General features: G+C 39.8%; 1 protein-coding gene and 1 pseudogene across 2 annotated transcripts in view; one reads left to right on the plus strand and one right to left on the minus strand.

Moving 5' to 3' along the window:
• The first annotated feature begins 2,907 nt into the window (after positions 1-2,907).
• Positions 2,908-22,858, plus strand: part of LOC102389179 (placental prolactin-related protein 3-like) — a 36,220-nt gene continuing 16,269 nt past the window's right edge. Inside the window, exons 1-5 of one of the 2 annotated variants that reach the window (XM_025266275.3) lie at positions 2,908-3,046; positions 9,626-9,807; positions 12,638-12,745; positions 14,488-14,667; positions 15,292-15,625. In XM_025266275.3, the coding sequence (XP_025122060.3) occupies positions 2,947-3,046; positions 9,626-9,807; positions 12,638-12,745; positions 14,488-14,667; positions 15,292-15,465 (744 nt within the window). In that variant the 5' untranslated portion in view covers positions 2,908-2,946 and the 3' untranslated portion in view covers positions 15,466-15,625. Of the gene's footprint in view, positions 3,047-9,625; positions 9,808-12,637; positions 12,746-14,487; positions 14,668-15,291; positions 15,626-22,858 lie in introns of those variants that run through there. The other variant, XM_044927828.2, reaches the window with a different exon arrangement.
• LOC112583068 lies at positions 7,550-7,645 on the minus strand (annotated as a pseudogene).

The raw sequence follows: 22,858 nt of genomic DNA on the forward strand, positions 1-22,858 counted from the left end.
TCAGTCCTGGGTGTTCTTTGGAAGGACTGATGCTAAAGCTGAAACTCCAATACTTTGGCCACCTCATGCGAAGAGTTGACTCATTGAAAAGACCCTCATGCTGGGAGGGATTGGGGGCAGGAGGAGAAGTGGACGACAGAAGATGAGATGGCTGGATGGCATCAACAACTCGATGGATGTTAGTTTGACTGAACCCCTGGAGTTGGTGATGGACAGGGAGGACCAGTGTGCTGCAATTCATGAGGTTGCAAAGTGTTGGACACAACAGAGCGACTGAACTGATCTGAACTGAACTGAACTGATGGGACCAGATGACATGATCTTAGCTTTTTTGATATTGAGTTTTAAGCCGACTTTTTCATTCTCCTCTTTCACCCTCATCGGAGGCTCTTCAGTTCCTCTTCGCTTTCTGCCATTAGAGTTGTAACACTCACATATCTGAGGTTGTTGATATTTCTCCCAGAAATCTTGATTCCAGCTTTTAGGACTCATCCAGTCCAGCAATTTACAAGACATGCTCTGCATATACATTAAATCAGCAGGGTGAAGGCCTTGAAGGACTTCTTCACTGATTTTGAACCAGTTTATTGCTCCTTGTCTGCTTCTAACTGCTGCTTTTTGAACTGCATACAGGTTTCTTATAAGACGGGTAAGGTTGGTTTGGTATGCCCATCTTCTTAAGAATTTTCCACTTTGTTGTTGTCCACACAGTCTGGTGAGGTCAATGAAGCAGATGTTGTTCTGGAATTGCCTTGCTTTCTCTGTGTTCCAGCAAATATTGCCAATTTGATCTCTGGTTCGTCTCCCTTTTCTAAACCCAGACTGAACATCTGAAATTCTAGGTTTACATAATGCTAAAGCCTAGCCTGGAGGATTTTGAGCATAACCTTACTAGCACTGGAGATGATTGCAACTGTTCAGTGTCTTGAACAGTCTTTAATACTGCCCTTCTTGGGGATTGGGACAAGGTTGACCTCTTCCTGTCCTTACGCCACTGCTGGCTTTTCCAAATTTTATGACATATTGAATGGAGCCCTTATTAGCATCATCTTTTAGGATTTTAAATAGCTTTGCTGGAATTTCATCACCTCCAATAGCTTTATTGGCAGCAGTGCTTCTTAAGACCCACTTGACTTCACATTCTAGAATGTCTTGCTCTGAGTGAGAAACTACACCATTGTGGTTATCTGGGTCATTAAGATATTTTTTTGTGTAGTTCTTCTGTGTACTTTTCCCTTCTCTTCTTGGTCTATTCTGCTGTATTAAATCACAAAATACCAAAGAGTCAAAGTGACCTTGAGAAAGAAGAACAAAGCTTGAGACCATGGTTGCTGATTTCAAATATATTAGAAAGCTATAGTAATCAAAACAGATTGATTTACTTCTGGCACAAAAACAACACATAGATCAACAGAGCAGAACAGAGAAGCCGGAAAGAAATTCACACCCATATATTGTCGGTTAGCTTATGAAAAAGGAGCCAAGAATATCCAGTGGGGAAAGGACAAGCTTTACAAAGTGGCACTGGGAAAACTGGATAGTCCTAGAAAAAAATGAAACTGTCCCCCTCTCTTTTACCATACACAAAAATCAGCTAAAAAGGGATTAAATGTTGAACGTAAGACTTTCAGGGATTAAACCCCTAGAACAATACATTGAGGTAATCTCCTTGCCATCAGTCTTTGCAATGAGGTTTTGGGTTTCACAGCAGAAGCAAAGGCAACAACTGCTAAAACAAACAAGTGGAACCACATCAGACTCCAAAGAAAGGAACATCAACAAAATCAATGGCAATTTACAGATTCACAGAAGATATTCCAAATCATATATTTGATAAGGGCTTAATATCCAAAAATTCATGAGATATACAACTCAAGGGCAAAAAACCCCAAATAATCCAAATTTTTAATGGAGTGTAAGGAAAGTAAGAGTTTCAATAAATCTGAAGATTATACTGTAGATGAGAGACACAGCAAGGTTTTCCTTCTAGAACAATAAAAGCCTGTGCCTTCCTGGCATTACTTTCTTCATCTCCACTCACATGTTTGACAATTACAGTTCAATGTGTACATTCTTCAGTCAATACCATCACCCCACAGTGAGCTATAATATGTACTAAGAACAGCCCCAATGGGGAAAAAATATCCTAATATTTGCATCCTTACTAATGAGGCATATCAAAAGGAAGGTAATTTCCAGAGTTTACCACTCCATTGTTTTCTATATATCATTTCAAAACTGAGCTACCTAGTAAGGAAAATGAGTTAAGAGACTTCAATAATATATAGATAGAAAATCAGTTTTAAATGGGAGCATTAATGGATTATAATTTGGGGGTAATTTATTACTACTGTTGTAACTATAGTCCTTTTGGTTCTCTACTGCATCCATTAATGATTTATTATAAATATTAAATGAAACATAGGGACTGCTGCTGCTGCTAAGTTGCTTCAGTTGTGTCTGACTCTGTGCGACCACATAGGCAGCAGCCCACCAGGCTATCCTGTCCATGGGATTCTCCAGGCAAGAACACTGCAGTGGGTTGCCATTTCCTTCTCCAATGCATGAAAGTGAAGAGTGAAAGTGAAGTTGCTTAGTGGTGTCAGACCCTCAGGGACGTCATGGACTGCAGCCTACCAGGCTGCTGCGCCCTTGGGATTTTCCAGGCAAGAGTACTGGAGTGGGGTGCCATTGCCTTCTCCAGAGAATAAGGTAGGGTCGGGTATATAGACATTTAAAATTCTCCATTGCTTAGTGCATCAGACACTCAAGGACCACCTTCACTGAAGTCCTTCTCTTTTGCTCAACCTACAGTTACCAGCATGGAGAAAGAGATAGCACTACTCCACAGGCAGTAGAACCCTACCTTTATGGCCTCATGGCTTTCCTTAAGAAGCATTCCATGCAGCAAATTTCTTCCATCCCATCCCATCAGGCTGACTCCCCATGGTCAACAGGAGTCCTCACCCTGGGATCATTCTGCAATCCCTATGGGCTCCAGCTCCCAGCTTCCATGGGCACCAGTGGACTTACAATCCTGTCCGAGGTATGAAAGGCTGCAGCATGGCTTGTCTATGTGGTTCTCACTCCGTTCTGACTGTTACAGTTTAGTGAGTTCACTTCCCAACAGCTTCAAATGCCTCCCCCATCCCAGTGGATGGCCATTGACGTGGGGATCTCTCCCCTGTGTTTCAGCTCCCTCATCCCCAGGTGCAGGCCGGTCCCACTTGCTCTCCTCCTTCTTTCCCCTTCCTCCTTGTCCCTTCTTTCCTTTGTCCTACCAAGTTCTATATGGATCCAGATATTCCTTCTCAGTAGTCAGGGAGTCCTGCCAGTATTCACCTGGTCTTCTGTGAGAACTGCTGCATCTTTAGATGTTCTTGATGCATCGGTGGAGAGAGGTGTACCCCACTTCCACCTACCTCTCCATCATCTTGTCCACCCCCATTTGTGCATGGATTAGAAACGAGTTTCCCTTCTATTAAGTAACATTGCCATCACCACACATATTTAACTTTTGCATTTTGAGGAGAACACAGGTAAGTTCCACTCTCTTCAGTTCAGTCAGTCATTCAGTGGTGTCCCACTCTGTGTGACCCCAGGGACTGCAGCACGCCAGGCTTCCCTGTACATCCCGACTCCCAGAGCTTGTTCAATCTCATGATTAGATCCGAAGCTCAAACTTATATCTTCATCTTAATAATTTTTTATACATGAAAATACATAACCTTTAAAAATCTCTCCCAATTTTCCTACCCTCCAGTCTTTGGCAATCATTTTTCTACTCTGAGTTCCTTTTTTTTTTTTTTGGAAAGTCCTTATAGTTGGGATCCTATGGTATTTGTCTTTCTCTGACTTAGTTTACTTAGGGTAATGCCCTCCAGTTTCATCCATGTTGCCACAAATGGAAGGATTTCTTTCTAATTCTAATGGCTAAATAGTATTTACCTGTATATATCACATCACCATTCACCTGTTGAAAGATTGTTGTTTCTATAACAAGGCTACTGTGAATAATGCTGCAATGAACATGGGAATACAGATCTCTCTTTGAGACAATTATTTCATTTCCTTTGACTATTTATCCAGAAGTGGGATAATGGATCACATAAATGTTCTCTTTTAAATTTCTCAAACAACCTCCACACTATGATTCCAATGGAGTTGCACTGGTATACATCCCTACCAACAGTGCGTAAGCACTCTTTTTTCTTCTCATCCTCAATAACATTTGCCATTTCTTACATTTTTGGTACTAGCCATTCAAACAGGTAAGAGGTGATATCTCTTGTGCTTTTGATCTGCATTTCCTTTGATTATTAGTGATGCTGAGCATCTTGTCATATACGTTTTGATCGTCTATATGTCTTATTTGTGGGAAAATGTCTGTTCTTTAAAGATGTAGCATACATTATGTTTACTATATTCCAATATATGAAACTCAGTTGTCTACTTATGTATCAACAGCAAACTATCAGAAAGTGGAATAAAGAAAACAATTCCATTTACTATTGCATCCTAAAAAGATAAAACACTTAGAAATAAACTTAAGCAAGGTGTTGAAAGGTTTTATGCAAAACCATTAAGACATTGATAAGAGAAATTTTTAAAGAGTTAAAGATATGTAAAGTTAGGTCATCTATTCAATGTGTTTCTTGAGGTAGGATTTGTATTACTATAAACTTCCCTCTTAGAACTGCTTTTGTTGCATCCTCTAGGTTTTTGATCATCATGTTTTCATTGTTCTTTGTTTCTAGGAATGTGTTGATTTCCCTTATGTCTTCAGTAAACTGAAGAAATTCATTATTTAGAAGTGTGTTGTTTAATCACCATGTGTTTGTGTTCTTTAAAGTTTTTTTTCCCCTATAATTGATATCTTGTATCATAGTGCCGTTGCCTGGAAAATCCCCTGGATGTAGGAGCCTGGTAGGCTGCAGTCCATGGGGTTGCTAAGAGTCGGACAAAACTGAGGGACTTCACTTTCACTTTTCACTTTCCTGCATTGGAGAAGGAAATGGCAACCCACTCCAGTGTTCCTGCCTGGAGAATCCCAGGGACGGGGGAGTGTGGTGGGCTGCTGCCTATGGGGTCGCACAGACTCGGACACGACTGAAGCGACTTAGCAGCAGTAGCAGCAGTATCATAGTGTTGTGGTCAGAGAAAATTCTTGATATAATTTCAATTTCCTTAAATTTACTGAGGTTTGATTTGTGACCCAAGATGAGGAGAATGTTCTATGTGCACTTGAGAAGAAAGTGTACTCTTCTGCATTTGGATGGAGTGTGCTGAAGATATAAATTAGGTCTGTTTGCTCTAATATTTCCTTCTAGGTTTAGGTTTCCTTATTACTTTTCTGTTCTGATGATCTGTCCACTGGTATAGGTGTGGTGTTAACATGCCTACTATTATTGTGTTACGGTCAATTTCTCCTTTTTTGTCAGTTAGTGTTTACCTTATGTATTGAGGTGCTCTTATGTAGGGTACATAGTTAAAATTGTTATGTTTTTTTCTTGGACTGATCCCTTGATCATTTGGTAGTGTCCTTCTTTATCTCTTATAATAGTTTTTATTTTAAGGTCTATTTTTTCTGATACGAGTATTGCCAATCTAGCTTTCTTTTGATTTCCATTTGTATGGAATATCTTTTTCCATCCACTCACTTTCAGTCTGTATGTGTGTCTAGGACTGAAGTGGGTCTCTTGTAGACAGCATATATATGGGTCTTGTTTTTGTATCCATTCAGCCAGTCTGTGTCTTTTGGTAAGAATGGGAGAAGATAATAGCAAATAAAGCAACTGATAAAGGATTGCTTTCCAAAATACAAGCAGCTCAAATAACTCAGTCATCAAAAGCAAAGGCAAGAACTGCAAAAATAAACTAGTGAGACCACATCAAACTTAAAACCTTCTGCATAGTAAAAGAAGCCATCAGTAAAATGAAATAACAACCTATGGAATGAAAAAAAAAATTTGTAAATCACATATTTGGTAAGGGCTTCGTATCCAAGTATATATAAAAGACTCATACAACTCAGTATGAAAAGAAATCAAACAACCCAAATTATTAAATGAGCAAAGGAAGAGTAAGTGTTTTGAAAAACTGAAGCGTAGACTGTAGATGACAGACCCTGTAAGTTTTTCCCTCCAGAACAAAATCCTGTGTCTTCCTGGCATTGCTTTCTTTATCTCCAGCGCCTGTTTGGTGACTGCAGTTCACAGGATACATCCTTCATTCAATGGTTGTCACCCGACACTGAGCTATATGTGCTCAGAATAGCCTTATTAACTATAACAAACTAATAATTACATACTTAACCTTGAGGCATCTAAAATCCAAGGTGATTTTCATAATTTTCCAGTCCATTGTTTTCTACATTCTATTTCAAAATTGAAACACCTAGTAAGGAAAAATGAGTAGGGGACCTCAACAATACATGCATAGAAAGTCATTTAAAACTGGGAGCATTACTGGATTTTATTTGGGGGAATGTATTATTACTAATACTATTGCAATATTATTCCCTTTAATTCTCTGCTATACTAGTGGGTATTTATTTAAAATAGTAATACCAACATAGAGTGCATAGTACTCAAGTTATAGTAGATTGAGAAAGACAAAGCTTATGGGGCAGGAAGTGAAAAAATAGAAAATTAGCAATGGTATCAAAACAAGGGGCAGTGTTGCCTAGAAAGAAAACAGTTCTCTAATTGTTCGGAGACAACACGGACAAGCAAGATGTGATCCAACCAGCTTAAACTGTGTACCAGAAACCGCACCAGAAGGAAAATGAAGTTCATAAAAATATGCTGATGCTAAACGCCAAAATCCAGACAGTAAGAGAATAGGGTAGAGTTTATGTAGATACTGAAAACTACTTAGAAAGGTAGACATGGAAGCAAATACACTAATAAGCATCAGAAAGATCAAAGCACAAAAGGGTTGAAAAGTAAGTCGTAAAGGGACTTGGTAGTCTGATCAAAAGAATAAGAGAATCAAATTAGAAAACCATAATATAAAAACTTGTGCATGTGATAGACCCAGAGAATTCTCAGCAGAGAAAATTTCAGCCTTAGTGACCAGCGAACGGAGGCCTCCAGCATCAGGAACAAAAACCCTGGGCAGGACTCACAACTGTGCGCTTCCGGGAACAGCCTCAGTTTCAAAGTTTGGGCACTATACCACCTAAAAACGAAGGCAGACAAGGATTATAGCTTGCTATGACACTGAATCACAGACAATAGTGTTTGTTAGTTTACATTTCTCATTCAACTATAAAGTTAATGAATCACTAACCGATGATAATTGACACCATCATTTTCTAGTCAGACACTCTTTAGTCATACGATGGATATGTGAACCTGTTATATGATCCCCAATAACAGTTTTAATAATTGAATTTCTTGATGTTTAATTGAAGGGGAATTGCTTTACAATACTGTACTGCTTTCAGCCAAACATCAGCATGAATCAGCCATAGGTATACCTATGCGCCCGCTCTTGAACCTCCTTCCCACATTCCTTCCTGTCCCACCCCTTGAAGCTGTTACAGAAAAATATGGAAGGCTTCAGAAATGTGTGCATCATCCTTGGACAGGGGCCATGCTAATCTCAAATTTATTAATATATGTGCTACCAAAGCAAACACACGAATAACAATTTAACAGAAAAAAAATCACATAGTCACCTACAAATAAATGATCAATTACATTAGGAATTAGGGTATTCTGCTATATTTACCATCTCTTATAAAATCGAATTTTATAAGGTCCAAAGTTCCATGAAGGAATTAAGCATATATTTAGGCATAACACATGTATACATGCACAGAAATATATGCACACAAATTCGTCTATGTTATACAAGCTATTATTCTCCTTGCCTGTCACAATAAGCTCTTTAGTTGATAAAAGATATAGTTCCAAATTTTTCCAACTTATATGTCTTCCTTTTGAGAACCACTTCTTTTATTTTTATCACCTAATTTTAAATAACCATTTTATACTTAGGTACCATGCCCCTTTAAACTAGGAGCAGAAAAACCTAGTAAATGTTGATATCTTATCATTAATTATATCACCATTTTTCTGGCAAATTGGAAAAAGAATCATGTTCAGATCTCATTCAGGAGGATATAATCCCTATTTTAACAGTTCTTTTGTCCAAACTCAGTTCTTGTTCACTTCAGTCTTTAATATTGCTTATTTTGATGGATGAACAGGAAAAGTAATATTAAAATCACGCTTGCAAGAGTCTATGATTTTTATGCTTCTGTTGGTCAAAGATAGGGGCCATGAATAATATCTGAAATTTTACAACACATCATGGAAGCATGAAGGTCTAGTTCTACTGTCAAAGAGGAGATGTTTAGAGATGGTTCAAAAACTAAGCACCATGGGTTGTCAGGATGTACTCCTGACCAGACAGATAAATTTTGTCCCTAAAAAGTCAAAGTCAGGAAAGGGCAGGCCTTGTTCACAGAGCCAATGATGTTGTCTTGGGTGCTGACCAGGTAATATTCTTGTATTATCATTTGGAGATTTATTTGCTATTTTCTTGAAGAAACAAATGTAATGAGAGGATTAAAGATGCATAAAAAGAAGAGCTGTCAAGGTGCCTAGAAGAAAGGCTAGCCAGGAGAACCAAGCCCCCACACTGATAATCGTCAAAGACTATAACAGGGCATGTTTTATAGACAGAGCAGAACAAGTGGATAAAAACCAATGTTCTAGGGTCACTGCTGTTTTGCAGTCAAAGACAAAATATTTTTCTCTTTAAGCAGAGTCATCACAGATCCTGCTGTGGTCCTGGTTACACACATGCAGACCAAGAGCCACAGACATGTGTGATGTGACATCAGGAAGTGAACAGATGTACTGGTGCCCAGTGACCTGCATCTGCTAATAATGGGACCTGGGGAAAATTACTTGCCCTCTCCAAGTCAATGCATCTGCATTAACATAACTTGATGATCAGAGTGAGATTAAGGCTATCTCATACAGTTACTGTGAAACACAAATTTTAAGATGTTCTAAAGCTTTTGTGAAAGTATCTAAGACATGCATGGGTTACTAAGGTGAGTGAGCAGATCCAAGGTACAGTATCCTTTTTCTCTTAGTATTCTCTTTTTAGTCAATAGTAGCGATCAGTCAGTCATGTGTTTACTCTTACCCCAGTGTGATGGTAAACCGCACAGATCAACTGGACTTTTCTTGTCATTTCAGTGTCTAAAATGCAAGCATTAGTCAATGTAGAGTGAAAAAATTACAAACTCCTTGAAGGCCTCCCTGCCAGAGTTTGCAGAGTCCCAACATTAAACTGTCTTAAAAGAATGGCCTAAACACTCTGGCTCAGAATGAAGTTCCAAATGTTTGCAGAGCACAGAAGTACTTCTGAGAGCAATACAAAAATTCAGGGAGTAACCTACTTCTCCAACTATCCATCTGTGCAAATATCATTATCCATCTAAATTTACACAGAAGGCACTCCTTCTTCCCTACCCCAGGTATTATAGCACTAACTCCTGCTCAGAGCAACAGGGAAAGAGAAGGCTTCCCTCCACAGGATGGATTTGATAACCTCAGGTGACTAGATCATCTCAGAATGGCTCATGTTTTTATTTAAACAGGGTCCTGCCTGCTGCTGCTGCTGGTCATGTCAAATCTGCTCCTGTGCCAAGGCAACTCATGCCCGTCCTGCTGTCCTGACGTGTCTGACATCCCCCTGGATTTACTTAGAGAACTGTTTCTCAATGCCACCTTGCTGTCCCAAAGCATCCTTAAGCATTCCAGAATAATGTTGGATGAGTTTGTAAGTACTGTGGTATTTGTGGTTTAGTTGCTAGTCCTGTCTAACTCTTGTGACCCCATGGACTCAAACCCGCCAGGATCCCAGATGGAACCTTTGCGTAAGTGACTGGGCTATACTGTCCTTTCAACAAGAAGGCTGCATCAGCCGAACTTCAAATAACACAGTGTCTAGGTCAAAGAAGCCATCAGCTCATAAGATGTGGAATATGAATAAAGGATCCTTTTTGTGAAATCTCAAAGATTCCTAAGAAGTGCAATAACTTTTTCAATTTCCTTTCATTCATTTTCTTTTTAAATGATTTTGTATTTGTCAGCCAGGAATGCCATAAAAGAATACAATAGACTCAGTGGAATAAACAACAGAAATTTCTTTCCTCACAGTTCTTGGGGCTAGAAGTCCCAGATCAGGGTGCCAGCAAGGTGAGGTTCTGGTAAGAACTCTTTCTTCCCAGGCTGACTTCTTGGTGCATCCTCGGACAGGATGGGGGCTGGGGAAGAGAGATAGAGCAAAAGACAAAGAGACACAGAGGTAATTCTCTGGTGTTTCACTTCATGAAGACACTAAACCTATTGGATCAGTGTTCCACCCTAAGAGCTCAGTTAACGTTAATGGGCTTCTCTGGTGGCTCAGATGGTAAAGAATCTGCTCTCAATGTGAGAGAGACACCTGGGTTCTATCCCTGGGTCTGGAAAATTCCCTGGAGAAGGGAACGGCAAGCCACCCCAGTATTCTTGCCTGAGCAATCCCATGGACAGAGGAGTCTGGTGGGCTACAGTCTATGGGATCCCAAAAAGTCGGAACCCTTTTCAAAATACAGTACTTTGGCCGTTAGGGCTCAAACACATGAATTTGAAGAATACACATTCAGTCCATAATACTACCTGACATAAAGCATTTTTAGGTGGGACTGGGGAAAAGGAAGCATGTTGATTTTCTGGTGCTTCAGTGTCTCTCTGGGCTTTCTTCTCCAGGCTCAGAGTAAATAGCTGACAAATGAAAACTGCTCTGCAGTGAACTTGGTGGATGGAACATGTTAAACAAACCTGAATGTTGGTCACAAAAACGAATACTGGCAGTTTTTTTAATGCTAGAAATTATTGTTTTAAGATTTGCAGTGTATAGGTTTTGAACTACAATAGAAGGGGAGTTTACAATTGGAAACAATTATTCTGTTTCTGAGGAAGGTCTTTGAAAGTTGTATGTTAACTCTTTTAGGTCAATCAAGGAGCACACATTAGAGCAGACAGCTAATAAAAGGCAGTGCTAAAGGTTTCTATTAAATTCATGTAGTTCTTTTTACTCACTAGTTTTGCTTCATCCTCCATTTTTGACTGTCCATTTTTTCCCCAACTCTTCCAAGTAATCTCTTGAAATGTTCATAAGCTTCGCTAAAGATTAGTTTTTCTCTATCAATATGTTAGCTACATTTTTCTACTCTTATTATTCTCAGTTCATTGCTTAGTATTTCGTACAACTTTATGCCATGTTTTTCTGCCGTACCATTTTCTCACCATAAACAACATTGTATTCTGCACCTGGGATGAACACTAAGCTTTTTGGTGTGCGGATTCAGAGGCAAGTCAAAGTCATAACCATATAACTCCTTATAAGGGAATATATCGGCTCTAACCCACAGTAACAAGAGATTAAATGGTTAAATAGAGGTGCATGCATGCATTCTAAGTCACTTCAGTTGTGTCCAACTCTTTGCAACCCTACTAACTGTAGCCCAACAGGCTCCTCAGTCCAATGGGTTTGCCAGGCAAGAATACTGAGGTAGGCTGCTGTACCCTCTTGCAAGGGATGCTCCTCACCTAGGGATCAAACCTGAGTCTTTTTTTTTTTTTTTTTTGCAATTTCAAGCACTGGATCTCTGAATCGTTCAATTATGTGCCTTTCTTTCTTTTTTTTTAATTTTATCTTATTTTTAAACTTTACAATATTGTATTAGTTTTGCCAAATATCGAAATGAATCCACCACAGGTATACATGTGTTCCCCATCCTGAACCCTCCTCCCTCCTCCCTCCCCATACCATACCTCTGGGTCGTCCCAGTGCACCAGCCCCAAGCATCCAGTATCGTGCATCGAACCTGGACTGGCGACTCGTTTCATACATGATATTATACATGTTTCAATGTCATTCTCCCAAATCTTCCCACCCTCTCCCTCTCCCACAGAGTCCATAAGACTGTTCTATACATCAGTGTCTCTTTTGCTGTCTCGTACACAGGGTTATTGTTACCATCTTTCTAAATTCCATATATATGCGTTAGTATACTGTATTGGTGTTTTTCTTTCTGGCTTACTTCACTCTGTATAATAGGCTCCAGTTTCATCCACCTCATTAGAACTGATTCACATGTATTCTTTTTAATGGCTGAGTAATACTCCATTGTGTATATGTACCACAGCTTTCTTATCCATTCATCTGCTGATGGACATCTAGGTTGCTTCATGTCCTGGCTATTATAAACAGTGCTGCGATGAACATCCTTATATCTCTTGCACTGGCAGGAATGTTGTTTACTACTACCTTCACCTGGTAAGCATCAAGTATTGGTACAAAAGTACTATATTTGGTTCAAATACTAAAAAATAAAAAATAATAATAATAAAATAGAGAAGGGAAAAGGTTGAACTCAGAAAATATAGATGTAAAATCATTTTATAGAGACAACGTATAGAAAAAGTAGGAAAAGAATGACTTTCAAATTTTGTGATGCACCCCGTTAAGAAAATTACAGGACTGTCAAACATGTTAATGTTCTCGTAGTGGGTTCATCTATTTAATACCCCAAAATTCTAACTAATTGCCTAATCACTTTCAGGATGAAAAGTATGCCCAGGGCAAACTGTTCTATCTCACTGCCACCAAGAGCTGCCATACCAATTCCCTCCATACTACCGAAGACATGGACAAAGCTGAAAAGATGGATGTGAGTCTTTCACCTGTGTTTTTCACAAGATCATATGAGACGGTTGTAGGTTACCAGGCTTCAGATTATAAGAGGTAATGGTAAATGTACATGCAGAAAAAGGTGGAGGAACTGTAAGCAATTGAAGAGAAATTATATTATGCAGTTGATGAAGCATGAGCGAAATCAAGGGATGACTAAAGATCTGTAGTAGCAAGATAAATAACAGATCTATAAATTATCTATGCAGACAACGTTAGTTCAACCAATGGATTAGACACAGGATTGCTGCTATTCTAGTGTACAAAAATAGGAAATGAATGGGAACTTCCATGAGTAAAATATAAGATTGCAAAATTCATGAATATGTAAGAAACACACCCCAGTTTTGAGTACTCCCGGTTACTAGTGAGTGCTACTTGGGAATCCTATACTGCACCACCCGAGCTCTCACATCTGCCTTTCAAGGCTCTCCTGATTCTGCTTCTACTTCTCTGACACCTTCATTTGTCATTCTCAATGACTCCTCCATCACCTTTTATTCTTAATTTGTAAGTCTCCCCCACAATGGCCTATAAAATATTGCCTTGCTACTCATGGCCACAATTGCCTCTGTTCTGAGGACAGCACAGTTTACATATCAAGCCTTAATCATATGGCAGCTCCAAATTTTTACCGTTATGATCTCGCCTTTCTGATTTCCTGCATTATCCTTCTTCCTAACATTATTTAAAATATTTTCACATGCATCCCCCCTTAAAATACTATCTTCTCTCTCTACAACTTTCTTAATGATACCAGCATTCTTTTCCTCTGTTAAGCTTATTAATAAAGGGGATGGTCAAGTAAAGGAAAAAGTCAAAGAGAAAAAAGAGAGATTTTTCAATAATCTTAAAATTAAAGTTTATTGAGAGTTACCACATGGCCATACATTTTATTGAGCACTTTAGGTGCATTACTATATTTAATCCTATTCAGTTCTCTGTTCTTTACCAGTAAAACAGTTCATGGCTGTAAAGAAATCAAGCATATTAACTAGAGATTTTCAGCCCCCAGGATTTTCATGCTGAATTCTGGTAATAGTAGTGAAGTAGGGGGAAAAACCCTCCACTGTGAATCCCACTGATGCTGTTACTAAAGACAACGCTATGCCATTTTCTGCCCAGACACATGTCAACAAAACAGACTCTTCTGATATCAGCAGGGGGCTGGTGTTGGGATCAGCTGAGGAGAGAAGCCTGTTTAGGAATGTCATGTCTTCTTCCTTGTCTCTTTGTTGTAATATTGTAAAACAATTACTGATCAAAAATCAATATGGAGGACCCATCTGATTCATTAATACGAATGAATCACTGGGTGTCAATGATGTGGGCACAGGTGGAATCCCTCTTTCCTGGGTCAGGCACTGCAGCACATACTGACTTACCATAAATACTTAGATTTCTCTCGCGAAAATACACAACATAAAAGAACTCACTGAGTGGTGGTAGAATTTCAGGGGACAAAAGAAAATCTTCATGTTATAAATTAGAACGCATCAGAAGAATTAGTTTCTAGCATAACCTAGATTTTTAATAATTCAGCAAAGTGTGAACTAATAGCTTACATTTTATACTTTTCCAACTTTCACTACCCTCTAAAATCTCTGCATACACATAGGAATAACCAAAAGTTTTTTAGGTCAACTGCTCTGAGCAAAGATCACATGTTACCAAAACCACTGAATTATTATTTTAATGCGACTGTTTCTTCTGGTTGCTTAGAATGAAGACCTTAGTAAGTGGATACTCATGTTACTGTACTCCTGGCATAGACCTCTGAATCATCTAGTCACTGACCTGCGGTGTATGATCGAAGTCTCAGATACTATCCTATCAAATGCCAAAAAGAACGTGAAAAAAGTAGAAGAACTTCAAGCATTCATAGAGAGGCAATTCTGCCAGGTAAGCATCCTGCAGAGGGCTTTCTTGCTTTGTTCATGAATGAAAGAGGTCACCTCTGTAATGCATAAGGTGTTTTGAAATATCTCATTTTGTAAGAAAAAGTTCATGACTAGTATATTCTAGACTGCTACTATATAAAGCAGGAGCCTAGTCATTCATAGTGATAGATTCTACTGTAAAGGAATCAGAATTTCACTTCAATTTTTGATATGTGCAGTCTGCCCTGCATTGCACACAATTCCATCAAAAGCTTGCCTCTTCCTGGGCACGAGTGGTTGAAATATTTTCGAGAGTATGAGAACTAGAGAGCAGAATTTCCAAGATCAGCATTTTCTTCAAAGTAATCCAGGAGATATGCTATTGAAGTTCCACTTGTCTTCTTTCTCTGTTCTCATCAAATCAAAGGATGAGAGTAAGAAGGAAGAAAAGAGAAAGTTAAAACTAAACTTGAGTTATGTTTCTATTTTTTAGATTCCTAGTAGTTTTCTCATAGGCTGGCTCCAAAATCCATATCTAGAGAGTTTTATATTCATATGTCTTCCCCAAATCTTAATTTGATAATTAGAAGGAACAAAGCAAATCCTCATAAAGCACATAAGAACTCATTATCTTTTGGGTATTCAGATTATTATTCCAGTAATGTGGAAGATGTTGGAGAATAATATTTACTGGTCAGGACTCCCATCCCTGTTGTCCAGCAATGAAGATGTGCGTCATTCTGCATTTTATAGCCTGTTCCACTGCCTGCACAGGGATACACTTGAAATTGACATTTACACCAAGATCCTGGCACGCTGAATGATCAACAACTAGCACTAACTCCACATCCATACCATCCAGGTCTGAGATGATCATAATTATCTTTCCCAAGCAAGCTTATTTGAAATTTACAGCATTTTAATGCATGTTTTGTGAAATGGGTCTCTTCTTAAAAAAATAAACACAGACTCTGTAGAGATGTCAAACTCTATGAGGGTAATTTGTCAACATTTCTTATTTTCATTTAATAGAAAATCAAAAGAAAATCTACCCCTACAATTGAGAGAATGAAGCTTCTATTAAAATTAGGCACAAATAACAGAAGCTGGCATTACAAAGAAGATCATTAAGGGATTACATAAGAATCACAGCCAGTTATGCTAGGTCATGTTATTAGAATCAAAGAATTAGACAATTGTTCATGGTTCTGGTCATGCTACCAAGAAGACTGAATTCTCAGGATTCTTTATGAAAGCCAGCCACGAACTGTTAGCCAACTATCACAGTGTTACACGAGAAAATATAAGTGCTTTGCACCTTTGTATAAATAGCATGAGCTTTACTGAACTGTCTAAAGATTGTTAGGATGCTGTATTAGTTCTTCTGGGTTGCTATAACAAAATATCAGAGCTTAAAAACAGTGGAAATGGATTTCCACAGCGGGGTCGTGCAGGGTCCATTCTGGTCACACACTTCTTACTGTATCCTCACATGGGGGAGGGCTTGGGAGCTCTGTGTGTTTCATACATAAAAGCACTCATCTCATTGAAGAGGCTCCATCCTTACAACTCCATCACCTCACAAAGGCCCAACCTAGGATTACCATAACCATGGGAATCAGGATTTCATCATATGAAATTTCTGGGGGACACAAAGGCTGAGACCGTAGCAGATACAAAGGTGAACTGGCTCTTCCTCCTCCAGTGGCTGTCGTCACCCACACTCCACTGATCCTCATTTCCTGCATCACCTTGCAGCCATTCCATACATTCTATCACTCTGGGTTTCACAAGTCCAGGTCAGTCAAGTGTCAGCTCCATCTCATATTCAGCCTATTCAATGTTTCCCTCTCCCCTACTGAGGCCCAGGGGACCTACCAGGAAATGCAGATGTGTCCATTTCTGCAAGGTCCCTTCTCTCTCCCTCTCTGGATCTTCATTCCTTGGGCCATATTCAAACAATGTAGATGGTAATTAGATGGAAAAGTTCTGACATCACTGACTTACAAGGTGCTGTTGAAGCCTTCTCTTGGTTCAGACAGACTGATCTGAAATTCCCCCTGACTGACAAGTGTTTCCCTTGTGAGGTATCCTTGTGATTTTCCAGGACATTCACAAGTTGGGGATCCCCAACTTCATAGTTTCCTTTTTAATCAGGGGAAATGTTCTGGAACCACAGCTCCCCACCTGCAGTAGTCACCACAGCCTCTCTGTTTCCCTCACTCTGCAAGCACCATCTGGAGAAAATTAAGCAGCCCACAGTCAGCTGCCTACTAACTGACCCACAGGAACCCCATGTATCATAAACACTCCGAACATCTGAATGGCAGAAATACTGGTGTGCATCTGTCCCCCGCCTGAGGCCTCTGGACGATTGTCCAACTGGTCACATAGACACTGAGTAGATCAGAAAGCTGGATTCAAAAACACATTTATCTGATAACTGAGATACCATTCTCTCTTCCTTTTAGAGTAACTATCCTTGTCATTAATTATTTGGCCTTACAAACATGCCCTGCTGCTGCTGCTGCTAAGTCGCTTCAGTCATGTCCGACTCTGTGCAACCCCATAGATGGCAGCCTACCAGGCTCCCCAGTCCCTGGGATTCTCCAGGCAAGAGTACTGAAGTGGGTTGCCATTTCCTTCTCCAAAAACAGGCCTTAGTAGGTCCCTAAATTATAAAAATTCTCCAAATAGACTGAGTCTCTACTGAGACTGGAGCAATGTGACTGGATTAGGGATGCTCAGCTTGTTCAACAGCCTCCAAACAACCTGGAATGAAGGCTGATCTCTTGACTGGCTCTCCTAGGAAGCCAGTGATGTTGCTGGGCTGGTGTTGCAGCATCTTTCGGGCTTTAGCAGTAATTCCTGGTAAAGAAAATGGGAAATCAAAAGGTAGAAGGGAAAGGGGCATGAAAAAAAGAGAAAGACAGAAGGAAGGAAAAGCAGCAAAGGGAAAGTGAGTCTAGTACTTGGGTAGTGAAGGATGAAATGCTGTTAGAACACTTTATTTTTAAGGACCCAAATATATATGCTTTTTTTAATATCCTAAGAGCAAATATCTCATATTCCCTTTTATTTCCATTTTCTCTCCTCTCCTCTTTTTTCTGAAATTGTCCTTTATATAATCAATCTGATTTTGGTGTTGACCATCTGGTGATGTCCATGTGTAGTCTCTTCTTGTGTTGTTGGAAGAGGGTGTTTGCTATGACCATGGCATTTTCTTGGCAAAACTCGATTAGTCTTTGCTCTGCTTCATTCTGTATTCCAAGGCCAAATTTGCCTGTTACTCCAGGTGTTTCTTGAGTTCCTACTTTTGCATTCCAGTCCCCTATAATGAAAAGGACATCTTTTTTGGGTGTTAGTTCTAAAAGGTCTTGTAGGTCTTCATAGAACTGTTAACTTCAGCTTCTTCAGCATTACTGGTTGGGGCATAGACTTGGATTACTGTGATATTGAATGGTTTGCCTGTCGTTTCTGAGACTGCATCCAAGTACTGCATTTCGGACTCTTTTGTTGACCATGATGGCCACTCCATTTCTCCTGAGGGATTCCTGCCCGCAGTAGTAGATATAATGGTCATCTGAGTTAAATTCACCCATTCCAGTCCATTTCAGTTCGCTGATTCCTAGAATGTCGACATTCACTCTTGCCATTTCTTGTTTGACCACTTCCAATTTGCCTTGATTCATGGACCTAACATTCCAGGTTCCTATGCAATATTGCTCTTTACAGCATCGGACCTTGCTTCTATCACCAGTCACATCCACAACTGGGTATTGTTTTTGCTTTGGCTCCATCCCTTCATTCTTTCTGGAGTTATTTCTCCACTGATCTCCAGTAGCATATTGGGCCCCTACTGACCTGGGGAGTTCCTCTTTCAGTATCCTATCATTTTGCCTTTTCATACTGTTCATAGGGTTCTCAAGGCAAGAATACTGAAGTGGTTTGCCATTCCCTTCTCCAGTGGACCACATTCTGTGTGACCTCTCCACCATGACCTGCCTGTCTTGGGGGGCCCCACGGGCATGGCTTAGTTTCATTGAGTTAGACAAGGCTGTGGTCCTAGTGTGACTAGATTGACTAGTTTTCTGTGAGTATGGTTTCAGTGTGTCTGCCCTCTGATGCCCTCTTGCAACACCTACCATCTTACTTGGGTTTCTCTTACCTTGGGCGTGGGGTATCTCTTCAAGGCTGCTCCAGCAAAGTGCAGTCACTGCTCCTTACCTTGGATGAGGGGTATCTCCTCACTGTTGCCCCTTCTGACCTTGAACATGGAATAGATCCTCTAGGCCCTCCTGCACCCGCACACCCACTGCTCCTCACCGCAGCCACAAGAGAAGACTCTACACATGGACATCACCAGATGGTCAACACTGAAATCAGATTGATTATATCCTTTGCAGCCAAAGATGGAGAAGCTCTATACAGTCAGCAAAAACAATACCAGGAGCTGACTGTGGCTCAGATCATGAACTCCTTATTGCCAAATTCAGACTGAAATTGAAGAAAGTAGGGAAAACCACTAGGCCATTCAGGTAGGACCTAATCTAATCCCTTATGATTATACAGTGGAAGTGAGAAATAGATTTTAGGGACTAGATCTGATAGATAGAGGGCCTGATGAACTATGGACTGAGTTTGTGACATTGTACAGGAGACAGGGATCAAGACCATCCCCATGGAAAAGAAATGCAAAAAAGCAAAATGGCTGTCTGGGGAGGCTTTACAAATAGCTGTGAGAAGAGAAGTGAAAGCAAAGGAGAAAAGGAAAGACATAAGCATCTGAATGCAGAGTTCCAAAGAATAGCAAGAAGAGATAAGAAAGCCTTCCTCAGTGATCAATTCAAAGAAATCAAGGAAAACAACAGAATTGGAAAGACTAGAGGTCTCTTCAAGAAAATTAGAAATACCAAGGGAACATTTCATGCAAACATGGACTTGATAAAGGACAGAAATGGTATAGACGTAACAGAAGCAGAAGATATTAAGAAGAGGTGGCAAGAATACACAGAAGAACTGTATAAAAAAGATCTTCATGACCCAGATAATCATGATGGTGTGATCACTCACCTAGGGCCAGATATCCTGGAATGTGAAGTCAAGTGGGCCTTAGAAAGCATCACTACAAACAAAGCTAGTGGAGGTGATGGAATTCCAGTTGAGCTATTTCAAATCCTGAAAGATGATGCTGTGAAAGTGCTGCACTCAATATGCCAGCAAATTTGGAAAACTCAGCAGTGGCCACAGGACTGGAAAAGGTCAGTTTTCATTCCAATCCCAAAGAAAGGCAATGCCAAATAATGCTCAAACTACCACAGAATTGCACTCATCTCACATACTAGTAAAGTAATGCTCAAAATTCTCCAAGCCAGACTTCAGCAATACATGAACCAGGAACTTCCAGATGTTCAAGTTGTTTTTAGAAAAGGCAGAGGAACCAGAGACCAAATTGCCAACATCCACTGGATCAGGGAAAAAGCAAGAGAGTTCCAGAAAAACATCTATTTCTGCTTTATTGACTATGCCAAAGCCCTTGACTGTGTGGATCACAATAAACTGTGGAAAATCCTGAAAGAGATGGGAATACCAGTCCACCTCACCTGCCTCTTGGGAAATCTGTATACAGGTCAGGAAGCAACAGTTAGAACTGGACATGGAACAACAGACTGGTTACAAATAGGAAAAGGAGTACGTCAAGGCTGTATATTGTCACTCTGCTTATTTAACTTATATGCAGAGTACATCATGAGAAATGCTGGGCTGGAAGAAGCACAAGCTGGAATCAAGATTGCCAGGAGAAATATCAATAACCTCAGATATGCAGATGACACCACCCTTATGGCAGAAAGTGAAGAGGAACTAAAAAACCTCTTGATGAAGGTGAAAGAGGAGAGCGAAAAAGTTGGCTTAAAACCCAACATTCAGAAAATGAAGATCATGGCATCTTGTCCCATCACTTCATGGGAAATAGATGGGGAAACAGGGGAAACAGTGTCAGACTTTATTTTGGGGGGCTCCAAAATCACTGCAGATGGTGATTGCAGCCATGAAATTAAAAGACATTTACTCCTTGGAAGAAAATTTATGACCAACCTAGATAGCATATTCAAAAACAGAGACATTACTTTGCCAACAAAGGTCAATCTAGTCAAGGCTATGGTTTTTCCAGTGGTCATGTATGGATGTGAGAGTTGGATTGTGAAGAAGGCTGAGTGTGGAAGAATTGATGCTTTTGAACTGTGGTGTTGGAGAAAGCTCTTGAGAGCCCCTTGGACTGCAAGGAGATCCAACCAGTCCATTCTAAAGGAGATCAGCCCTGGGATTTCTTTGGAAGGAATGATGCTAAAGCTGAAACTCCAATACTTTGGCCACCTCTTGCGAAGAGTTGACTCATTGGAAAAGACTCTGATGCTGGGAGGAATTGGGGGCAGGAGGAGAAGGGGATGACAGAAGATGAGATGGCTGGATGGCATCACTGACTCAATGGACATGAGTCTGAGTGAACTCCAGGAGTTGGCAATGGACCAGGAGGCATGGCATGCTGCGATTCATGGGGTCACAAAGAGTCGGACACGACTGAGCAACTGAACTGAACTGAACTGAACTGACTGAAATGAACTGTCCTTTATGTTAGGCCTTTTCTTTTGTTGTTACTAAAGGCCATAGTTCTAGAGATGAACAAAGCTTGGCAATCCTCAGGGCACAATCCAGTCAAATCATCTTCTTTTAGGCAAAGACACCTTTCAACCACATACAGGAACACTGTCCAGAAAAACCAACCTCTTCCCTCATAGCCAGGGTTATTCTTGTCTGAGTCCTGCCCCTGCCTCTACCTGGGATGACCCAAACCTTTCAGAACATGGCAGAATACTCGCCCCCAAAGCAATCTATCAATCCCTCCTTTGGCTCCTTCATGCATGTAAAGTATCACTTTTCTTGTTTTTTCACTTTCTGCTTTCAAAAGTTAAAAGACCATCAAACACCCTGTAAGCAATTTGTAAGTCATTTACTTCCAAAAACATCTAATTCTATTTTGTTACTTGCTTAACTTTCTTTCCTTCAGTGTCTAGATATTTCCAGTAGAGAAAATGGTATTAATTAGAGGGAAAATTTGGCAATAAGGGGAACAATGTAATTGGAGGAAACATACACTCACCAATAGACCACACACATCTTCATGTATTTGTCTCTTATAAAATGTATTTCAAACATAAATTTAGGACTTTACATCAAGAACAGAGGTGGTGCCATTGAGAGCACTCTCCTTGCTTGACTGTGACATATAAAGTGAATACTGTAGATTTCAGACAATATTGAACAGAGCCATAGATATATAATAGAGTCAGTCAGGAATAGCCAAAGCAGGGATATTTGGACAGGATTTGAGTCACTCCCTTGCTATGCAGAAAGCGTTGATTTCCCCCTCTTTTACAGATTTCCAAGTAAGATTACATTTGAAGAAATGGCCCTGCTATATCAAGAATAGTAGCAGTGCTTACCAAATGGAAACCAACAAATGAAAAATCTTCGAAGTTCACTGACCTTTATAGATTAGTAAATCACATGTCATGGATACATGGATACTTAAACTGAGGTTTTAAAAAATCTCTATTTTCCAGAAGCAGGCCCTCAAGTTGTGGAGAAGGGGAGGTTGATATAAACACACAAACTGCTATATTACATGATAGATCGAAGAAGAATAAATGTGACATCAACACGGTGCTACAGTATATTAAAGTAAAGCTAGAACCATCTAAGTGTGTCATAGGAGTGACGCTAATGGGATGGCTTTATGATGGAGTTTTGAAAAGCTGATGGGATATTGATGTGCAAAAATAGGAAAACAGTATATCTTTCAATTCATTTAGGATCATCTTATGAAGTAAGGATCTCCGACATCCTAGATCAAAGCAACTGAGATATTAATACACATAGCATTATAAGGTATCAGTGAATAATCAAGTCTGACAAAAACACAAGAAATGTTCATTTTTTACCATTCATGTTGTAACTCTCATGATTATGCTCCCATGATATACTGCATATATTATTGTAGGGTTAGAATGGAGAAATACTTGTATGCATTTTTTATGCATTAGATATTGCATTTTTTGCAATATCACATATTGCAAAATGGAGAGTTTGTCTTTATTCTACAATGCAACAGGAAATCAAGAAAATTCAGTCCAAGAGAGCAGTATGTCCAGAAT

This window comes from Bubalus bubalis, chromosome 2 (assembly GCF_019923935.1).
Source record: "Bubalus bubalis isolate 160015118507 breed Murrah chromosome 2, NDDB_SH_1, whole genome shotgun sequence".
NCBI lineage: Eukaryota > Metazoa > Chordata > Mammalia > Artiodactyla > Bovidae > Bubalus > Bubalus bubalis.